The 10,757-nt window shown below is 39.5% G+C and overlaps 1 protein-coding gene across 1 annotated transcript; it reads right to left on the bottom strand.

Annotated features, from left to right (window-relative positions):
* Positions 1–792: 792 nt before the first annotated feature.
* LOC109221805 (polypyrimidine tract-binding protein homolog 2-like) lies at positions 793–5,088 on the bottom strand (the record flags this gene model as incomplete). The annotated part of the gene is made up of 7 exons (XM_019386246.1): positions 4,945–5,088; positions 3,697–3,900; positions 3,255–3,464; positions 1,951–2,013; positions 1,769–1,842; positions 1,127–1,219; positions 793–814 (listed from the first exon to the last, which is right to left on the bottom strand). Coding segments are annotated over exons 2-7 (648 nt in total), but the record flags the coding sequence as incomplete, so codon positions are not given.
* Between the last annotated feature and the right edge of the window lie 5,669 nt (positions 5,089–10,757).

Below are 10,757 nucleotides of genomic sequence, written 5' to 3'. Positions count from 1 at the left end.
CTTTTTTAGAACATTTAGGAGACATAAAGTGATGACTTGCGACTGACAGGTAGAACAACACNGGCAATATTGGCTGCATTTCATCTTACCAGGGTACTGTATCAGAGCCTGAACCCCTCCATTCTATCAAACATAGCAATCTTTAGTACAGGACCGAAAGCTGAGAAAACCTGAGGACATATGAAGGAAAATGAGGAAGCAATAAACAATTCAGAAAACAGGTCACGAGAGAATGTACAAAAGCTTTTTAGCAACTGAAGAGGGATGTTACCGTGTGTAGGACATCCAAGGTAACTGCATACTGCATGTTCTCAATGGAAGCAAGAAGAACATTACTCTCAGGTTCCAGTTTCTTCCCATCCAAACCCAAACTGAACTGTGACACGGATGGAAGAAATTTCAAACAAAAGGACAAACAGCATCTCAACACAAGCTTGCCACCTAGGAACATATCTCAACTAGAAAAAGATTTGCCCACTATGTAAAGACATACATGCACACCAATCAATAAACTATGTCTCAATCCCATATTAGTGTAGGATATATATTCAAACTTATCCGGTTAATTCCTGCTGTATGAAAGGGCAGTATCATAAAGTAATCCCACGAAAGCACAACACCAGCAACAAGGAAACTGGAAGACAAAAATTTACCAAATATGGAGATTAACCCTTTCTCATAGTTATCTCTTAAGAAGTGGTGTCTAACATCTATGTGCTTGGTCCTTTTATGATGAACAGGGTTCTTTGTCATACTTATAGCACTAGTGTTATCACAGAATATTGGTATGCATCCCNGAGGATTGGTGTAGTCCCTAAATCAGAACCATATACACGATTTAAGATTCAAAGAGAGGAAGGCAATAATAAACCCAAACAAATTAAGTCATACACGATATAATAAAGTATGATGAAGACTGCTCAAAAGCAATCTATATGAACAGCTTTCAATAATTAAAACAAGTCATCAATTATGAATGTGTATGTTTGTATAGAAGATTGGGTGTCTTTCATTAGGTTCTCTACTTTTTGGTGCACTGCTTGTATAAAGAAGTTTTCCTTCCCAGCATCTTTATCCCAAAAATAGTGCATGTGCGTGAGAGGAGGAAGATGGAGATCATTTTTACCTGCTACGATGACTCTGAAACTTCACGCTCAGATCCGTATGAGCAGAATATGTGATTTTAAGTGTACATGGTCCAAGTTCTGGAATCAAGTAACTAATACATGAGAGAAGAAAAAATCAGTTAACTGCCCCTCATGAACAAGAAGTAGCTAATAAATATTTCTCCAGAACAGCAATTGAGTATAGTATGAAAATTTAGAGCATATATTTTTCCCTTCACAAGATCATAGAAATCAGAATTCCACTAATAGCTCTGAGCATAGGTACATTTAAGCAGCCAGCCGACCATCTGAATTTTAGCCAACTAAATTAAATGGGAAGACCAAACAATCATCTTTTCTGCAAGCATTTTTACAAGGATCAGCCCTCTTTCTTAAGAAAGTCGTAGTTATGAATGCTTTCTGTAGCAGCATTTAAAAAGCAGAGTTTGATAAGCTCATTATTCCCCATTAACTAGAACTTAAATGAACACAAGAAGAAGGCGCCTTAAATGTCAATATAAATATATGGAACGGGCTAAGGAGCATGTGTGTACCCCTTCAGTAAATTCTTAAAAAGCTCCTCAAAGATGTCCAGCCCCAATGTATATGCACCACATCTACAAAAATGATCCATACCCAGCCAAAATATAATCCAACATCACCTGGGAATGCTTCTTCCATCCAGGGCATCCTTTGCTGAAGTAGCGGTTTCTGCATCAGAAAATTGCACCAGAGCCTGAAGAGGGTTCAAGGAGGTGAGGGACTCGTCAGTTAATTAGGAGGTCAACAAACATATTGAGACTAATCAAGCTTGGTCGAATCCATCTTTCTGAAGCATAAATACCTGGAATCCAGCAGTCTTCTCAAATGTTGTGATCTTGTGCACAAATCCAAAAGCTGAAAACACCTGAAAGAACAGGAAAATTTAAGAAATAGATCTATTCAATGCTAAAATTATAAATTTGGAAAAATCCTTCATTCTAATGTGCAATTCCAGTCATGCTCTTCTCAAGTATTAGAAACAAATAGTATAAACGACATTTCTGTTTTTAATGATTATCAATTATACCATCACAGAATAATACTGCAAATATTTTCTAATCAAGGAGTATTTCACAACAGTTGACCTAAAGGGGTTCTAAAAATGCGAAGGATATCGATTGGAGGAAGGATACAAAACAAAGGCGCAAAGCTACCGGAACATGAACATGTGATGCAAACAAAACTACCTGAAGATGAGAGACAGTTCACTGAAGTCACCAAATTTAGGTCAACCACTCATATATTCAGAAAATTCCACAAGGAAAAAAAAATTTGTATCTGTTAATAAAGCCTAAGGCTCATTTCTTCATTACAAGGACAACCTTGTCAAACAAAGCTCATAACCAGAGAAGTTCTCAGCAGCAGTAAGTCGCCTCAGGTTTGTAAAATTTTGGCCCAAAGCTGAACAAGCTCCATTCCTTGAAGCTGTCTTAAAAAAAACAAAACTTTCTGTCTACTAACATCCTAATAACACTAAAACTAGAGTGAAGGAGATTATTTCTTACGCTAGTATCGAAGTTAAAAGGTTTTAGAAAATTTAAGACAAGCAAGTCATGGAGAGGGTAAGTTTAGAAAACCAAATATCTGAGTCGTAGATGGTTATCTGGCTTTGCGTTGAGCCTAATTGAGTTGGATCTTAAACTTTCAAGTTAATTAATTGAAAAGACATTATTACTCTAAGAAAAGCAAGTAAATTCGCATCCATTGCAAGCTTCCAGATGCACATGCAACAAGTTTGCCTTGGACAACGAAAAACTGCAACTCCATTATGCATATGCTAAGGAGGGAAGAAGATTTTGAGGAATAAGAATCATCTGACACTCCAAGAAAGTCAGGAAAGTTAGATGAGGAGAAGAAGGGAAGGAAGAGCTTGAGTTAAGCAAAAGAGAAAGGAGACAAACACACATTCGCTCTTTCTCCCGAAGCAATAAGCTGCCACTGAAGATATATCCTGGACACTGGCCTGCTGATCCATTCAATTTCATGTCAAAGAGTGCTCAATAAAGCATGAAATAGCCCAATCTAATTACCAAAACTACAGAAAAACCTTTCTATGAAGAAGATTTCCTATCCACCAAGGTACATGGGAAGTAATGTAATCCTTACCAAATGTAAAACATCAATACTGACAAGGCGGGCATCATTCCCCTCAATTGTAACCAACAACACATTTCCAGCTACATCTGCTGTAGTTTTGTTGTTCACTATCTCTTGCCTGTTGGAATATTGTAGGTAGACGGTTTTCCCTCGTACCTGAGCCGGTTCTGAGGAAGAGGCGTAGTACGATATCATTGCAATAGCTTGATTTAATTCTGCCTACACATATTAACACTTCAGAAATAAGAAAATCAAGTTTTGAAGGACGTGCAGTTTTACAAGAAAACAGAAATGTAATGAAAGATCATGGTGAACTAGCTACTTACGAACTCTCTTTTTTTAGGAGTAAAGGTGAGTAATTTTATTTTTTGAGGAAGTAGAATTAATATAAGCAAACTTGACCAAGCACTAAGATGGTGCATATCAGTGCAAAATTTGACCAGCTACTTACTAACTCTATAAATGCCTGATTCCGGTTCGCTCCAACATTACATTTGGTATTAACGACTTTACCAAATGGCTTCCCCAATTCGATCAGCTCCTCCTCTGTGCACTCCCATGGTAAGTTTCTCAAATGGAGGACCTTTGATGGTGGCTGTGTGTACCGAAACTGGGGTTGGCTAGACCCAGATGCCATCCGAACTATAAACACAAGCTTCAAACAGAATAACAAAATTAAAATGGTATTCGCTCAATAATAACACTTCGCGAGCTCTCAAATCTAAGAGCCTGATTGGATTATAAGCAGTATACAAACTATATAAAATTTGATGCTAAAGGTGCCAGCGCAATACTCCAAAATGTTATCTTGTGTAATTTCCTTATCAAAAAATATATGTAATCTTGTGTAATATAATAGCATGCGCTTAAATAGAAAGCAATTCTCCAAGAATATAATTTAGAATAAGTACAACTATTGCCATAAATTATCTTTCTTATTCATACTAGGAAAGTCCCTTATACTAAGCTTTCAAATGAAGGTATATACTGTGTAACTATAGCCTTATCAACCCGGTATTTTAAATCAGGGTCAACCCGCTATATTTTTCCTTATCGCACGCAAAGTTAACAGCGAAAAACCAATAAAGAAAGAGAAAATTAGGTAGAACGATAGATGGCATATAAATACTTCAGTCATGCAATTACATTGGCAAATCTATGTTATAGTGGTGTCATCACATTACATCAGTCCAAAATAAATACAGTGAAGAACCTAGAAAACATCACCTGAAGGAAAATGAAGCGAATCACAAGCTTCCACCAGCAGGAAAACAATTAATTTATCCACAGATATTAAGCAACATATCTAATTTATGCAGCTAAAAAGACATCAACTTTATGGCCAACCAACCACAAACGCGAGTCGGGCAGTGATTGAACGTAATTGTGAGCTGGATTGACTACCAGATTAACCGGGACAGAATTGTATAGGAGGAAAAAAACATATAACATCGTACGATCCCTCTACTCAAACTCATCGAATATATAAAAACAAAAAGGGGAAAAACGAGCAACTTCATTGAAATCAGTGTCGCCGTCAAAAAATGTTCAAACGCAAACCTTTAAATTAGAATGAAGAAGAAAGATTAGGGCACAAAAGAATGAGGAAAAAAATAATCATGTGATATTGAACTAGAATCTCTAAAACAACGTTTTGATTAGAATGAAAAAAGAAAGCATAGATTTAGAGCAGCCATACCTATGTTATCTGAGATTAGGGTTTCACAGACGGAAACGGAAGAGCACACAGCTTTGAGTCGTGACAACGCAGTATACTTCGATTAATTGATATGAATATTAGCCTTATTTTATCTTGTGAAGAATATATGACTATATATAGCTCTTGAATGATCAGTGCAAAGTATATAAGAAAATTAAACTCGATTAATGAAACTGAATAATATGAAAATGTTTCTTTAAAGAATTGGATAACAATATTTGTTTTTATTGTCATAAATCCTGCAAATGGATCCATCCACTTGCAACAATGGATGTCTTCCATAACAGGTTTTGGATTGGTTATGTATCCATAACAGATTTTAGATTGGTTATATATCCATAATACGTTTTGAATTGGTTACGTATCCGTAACAGGTTTGGTTATGTATCCATAACAGGTTTTAGGTTGGTTATGTATTCATAACATGATTTGGATTGGTTTTGTAACAACGAAATGTTGCTATAAATAGGTTCACCGATGAACCTATTAGATACTCAGAAACAAAGAAATAGATCCTCTCTTCTAATGTCATCGTTCTCTTATGTTATTAGTCCTAGTTAATTACATAATTCTTGCTATATTGCTTTTATTTTGTAACACGTTATCAGCACGAGACTCTAATCCTTTCCATTACCATTTTAAGGTTTATTTTTATATATCCTCCAGGTATGTCTTAATACATGTTACATATTTTATATTAATTCAAGTTCTTATAGTAGTTGTTATGTCGTCACAGAAAAGAAATTAGTAGACATAAAATAATTATATAGTAATTCATTATTCACATGTATATCAGAAAGCATTTGGTTAGAGATATTGTAAAAATTTATCATGATTTTTAATTGGTAGAAATACTCGTTAACTCCTCTTAACTGAAGATGACCTTAGTAATTTTATTTAACCAATTTCTTTTCGATTTATATTCAGATATAATACTTTTTTAAAAAGGATATATTTATGTGTAATTGAAATGACTTGATCAAGTGTTTTGATTCATTCAATAAGTATCGGACATGCATATGTTTCTCACTTGTCATGGAAATCTAACTTGGCTACTAATATATTGTGAAAACACTTAGAGTTGTGTCATGATCCAAACCCCGCTCCGGTCGTGATGGCACCTCTCGTGAAGACAAGGCCAGCCAACCAACCTAAATTGCCTTTTTTCAAAATTAGATAAAACGTGAATAATCAATTTTAAAGGTGATTCAATAACATTACTTAGCGGAAGTACAACCCAAACACAGCCCAAACCGGGGTGTCACAAATCACGAGCATCTATAAGGGTGTAATTACATCTACAAAGTCTAAAAATACACTGAACAGGAATAATGAACAACAGGGAGAGAAACGGTGCTGCGAACGCTGACAGTCACCTCGCTAAACTCCTACAGCTCCGCCTTCACACAGCCAATACCCGCTACCGGGTGAATAAATACCTGCATCTGCACACAAGGTGCAGGGAGTAAAGTGAGTACTCCAACTCAGTGAGTAATAAAGGTAAATAATAACTGAGCAGTAAGAAACCACGTAAAGCATCCAACATGTTGTATAGAAGCAATATACAATCCTTTGAAAAAAAACAGTGAAACTGTGAAATCTTTAGAAATCTCTTGGCTCAGCTTAAACCTCTTTTGAAAATGGTCTTTTCAACAGTTGCGAAATAATTTCAAAACAGTTAGTGCCGGTACGCACAGAAAATCCGCCCCTCGGGCACAAATACCACAGTATAACAAATGAAAGATAAGTAAGTATGCAAAATGAGCACGTAAAAGTTCGCCCCTCGGACAATATCTCAGAACAGTACCAGCCCCTCGGGCCACCTCACAATCACTCAGATCAGCCCTTCGGCTACCTCACAATCACTCATATCAGCCCCTCGGGCTCAGTATCAATCACTCAGCATAATGGGTACCCGCGCTCATTGTGGGTGTGCAGACTCCGGAGGGGCCCCTTACGGCCCAAGCGCTATATCAAGCCACCTCGTGGCATCATCACTCGGCACTCGGCCTCACATCACTCGGCACTCGGCCTCACATCACTCAAGCCACCTCGTGGCATATAAATGTATCTCAGGCCCTCGGCCTCATATCACTCAGCATATCCTCACATATGGCCCTCGGTCTCACTCAGTCCGAAAATCATCACAAAGCCCCTCGGGCATTAGTAAAACAGTAGTTCTCAGCCCAAAACATCATTTAGAAATATCGTTTAAGTTTCAAATTTGAGTAAAAGTGGCTGAGTTTGTAAAACAGTAGATATCAACAAGACTGAGTTCAAGTAATAGATCAAAATAGTGAGGAAATAGTGATAAAAATCCCCGAAGGGTTCAAATAATTGGCACGAAACCCAAATATGGCAATCAGCCCAAATCATGGCGATAACAAATAAGTTTCAGTCAAATACGCGGTAAAATCATCAATCGGGATGGACCAAGTTATAATCCCCAGTAGTAAAAGACCCCACGCTCATCATCCAGCGCGTGTCTCACCTCAATATAGCACTACGATGTGCAATCCGGGGTTTCAAACCCTCAGGATATCATTTACAATCATTACTCACCTCGAACCGGCGAAATCTCTAGCTCGCGACGCCTTTGCCCCTCAAATCGGCCTCCACGTCGAATCTATCCAAAACCACAACGAATACATCACAATATGCTAAGGGAACAAAACCCAATCGAAAACAATCAATAACGGGCACAAATCCCGAAATTACCAAAACCCGAGCCCCGGTCCCACTTCTCAAAACTCAGAAATTTTTACATCAACGGATTCCTTATCTCGCCACGAGTCTTTACATATCAAAAAACTCTCAAATCCGACCTCAAATGGCCCTTCAAATTCCAATTTAAAAACCTCAAAAGTCAAGCCCTGGTTCTTCCATTTTAGTTAAATTCCCATGAATTTCTAGGTGGATTTCACAATAAAAACGAGTATTGAGACCAAGATTCTTACCTCAAGTCAATTCCTCTTGAATCCCTCTTTCATTTCCTCCAAAAATCTCCAAAAACGGGCAGCCATGGGTGAAAATAGACCCAAAATCGCGAACAAGATGACTTTAAAACATTCTGCCCAGCTACAGGATTTTCTTCTTCGCGAACGCGGTCCAACTCTCGCGAACGCGTAGCACAAAATTACATTGACCAACTTTTACCTTATGCGAACGCGACACGCCCGTCGCGAACGCGATGCTTCCACAGCCTTGACCTTCGCGAACGCGCCACTTCCATCGCGAACGCGATGACTAACTGACCATCAGACCCAATCTCTCCTACGCGATCACGTATAAACACTCACGAACGCGATGCTGCCTCTCACAACCCTTCGCGAACGCGGCATGGACCCTCGCGAACGCGTAGCTCACAGAACTCGGCCCTTCGCGAACGCGAAGGCCGAAATACCTACAACACCAGACTGAAAATCTGCAATCTCTTAAACACAAAAATGGTCCGATTGACCACCCGAAACTCACCCGAGGCCCCCGGGACCTCAACCAAAAGCACTAACATATCCTAAAACCTCATTCAAACTTGTTCCAATCACCAAAACACCTCAAACAACACCAAAACCATCAATTCACATCGAATTCAAGCCTAAGTTTTTCCAAAAACTTCCGAAACACGCATTTGATCAAAAACCCAACCAAACGACGTCCGAATGACCTGAAATTTTACACACACATCCCAAATCACATAATGAAGCTACAGCAACTCTAGGAATTCCATTCCGACCTTCGGATCAAAATCTCACCTATCAACCGGAAATCGCCAAAATACTAACTTTGCCAATTCAAGCCTAATTCTACACCGGACCTCCAAAACCAATTCCGATTACGCTCCTAAGTCATGAATCACCCAGCGAAGCTAACCAAATCATAAAAACTCCGATCCGAGCTCATATACAAGAAAGTCAACTCTTGGTCAAACCTTTCAAATTCAAAACTTTCAACTGAGACTCTTCTTTCAAATTCATTCCGATTTTCCTGAAAACCAAAACCAACGATCTACATCAGTCATAACACATCATACGGGGCAAGTCATGCCCGAGAACTGGCGATCAAAGTGCAAAAGCTCAAAACGACCGATCGGGTCGTTACATCCTCCCCCACTTAAACACACGTTCGCCCTCGAACGTTCCCAGAGTTGTTCTAAAAGCCAAACACTCGCTGAATAACCTTACCATGCATATACCCGGGGGTGATCCCACGTCACCCTATCTCATATAGGTCCGATAACACGACGTAGCTGAAATTTCACAATCCATCCTAATCCGTGAACCCTAGAACCACACTCTCACTTCTGAAACCATCAATACGATCAGAACCTCACACCTATACTCTGAATAGTCCTGAACCAGCTGTAATAGCCCATGCATGCAACCTCAGGTGCAATTATATGATATACCACATAACTCAAACACATGCAGCGATAACTTCCATTCACAACAGCTGCCTACAACAACCAAATACCGATAGAAAACCTCTTATTAGCTAAAGCCTCATTTCCAACACTTCCATATACTGCCAACGATAAATGAAACACGCAATAAACCATAACCATTTCCCAGATCAACCATTCATGAAGCTATTTCTCCTCTGGCAATTACCATAACAATTTTTTCGAGCCGAACCTCGACATTAACCTTCCAACATGCTGAAATCGAATCCGTTCGTATTCATTAATGATCCCCACGACCTCCTCTAATCCAACACACCACTCTGGTGACATGACACGTCAATAGAGGCCTAAGCCACAACTAGCATAATACGCGCACCAATATGCAACGGTCCGAACACACTCAAATCATGAAAATGGTTCAAATGAAAAAGCTGTACCACAAGCTCACCAGTACCACCACAACACAAGGTTGAGAACCCGTCTCACATCATAGAATATAACACACGAATCTAACCCGCAATGTCATATCTCCACATAGCCTCACTGCAATGCACGATCCTGTCCAAACACTGCTCCACATGAGACACCTCAAGTCACTATGCCCGAAATTGACAACCATGCACAATTTGATGCCTGAAACCAAAGCAAATCATTACACCCTCGGTGAAATAAGTAACCTATACCACGCAAGCCCGATAGGACATAACCGATACGCCATTCACTGAGCAACACCCAATTATTCTCCCCGCTCGACTTCCACTATGAACCCCAATAGAACCGCATCATATGTTCCCATAACCAACAAATCGTAACGTCTCACAACACAGAAAAGCAACTCATAGATCTCCCCAGATCACTAACAAGCTCAATAACGATCGAATCAACCTATCCCTCACAATACCATTCGGGGCCAACCAAGCCGACTCAAGCTAAAACACGCATCCACATTGGCCTGCCAACGAACTCATTATCAAGGAAGCCTGAAGCTGCTCCTTCCACTAATACAACTCCTACCGGAGCCATACGATACGGTGCCCGACACCAAATCAATACCGAAATCCACAACCTCGCCCGGCCACAAGAAACGCATCCGAAAAGTCCCTCAACACCGGAACTGAGTCGATGGTAGAAACCCTTGCATTGACATCCATCACGAAGGCCCAATTAAGAAAAACAATCCTTCCCAGCCGTTCGCTGGGTCTTTGAAATATAAACCACTCTGCTAGAACATAATCCGACGCACCTCGCCACTCAACCCGTGGCGTTTCCAGCATAGCCCATAGCGCAATAGTCCAGAATAACCCAATACTGAGACAACCAGTCTACACCCCAATATCATATCCAAAATCTAACATACCAAGCAAAGAAAGATCCACTCGGGCCTCCAAATCCT

The sequence above is a fragment of the Nicotiana attenuata genome, unplaced genomic scaffold (genome assembly GCF_001879085.1).
Source record: "Nicotiana attenuata strain UT unplaced genomic scaffold, NIATTr2, whole genome shotgun sequence".
NCBI classification, from domain to species: Eukaryota; Viridiplantae; Streptophyta; class Magnoliopsida; order Solanales; family Solanaceae; genus Nicotiana; species Nicotiana attenuata.
This window is presented reverse-complemented; position numbering and strand designations above follow the sequence as displayed.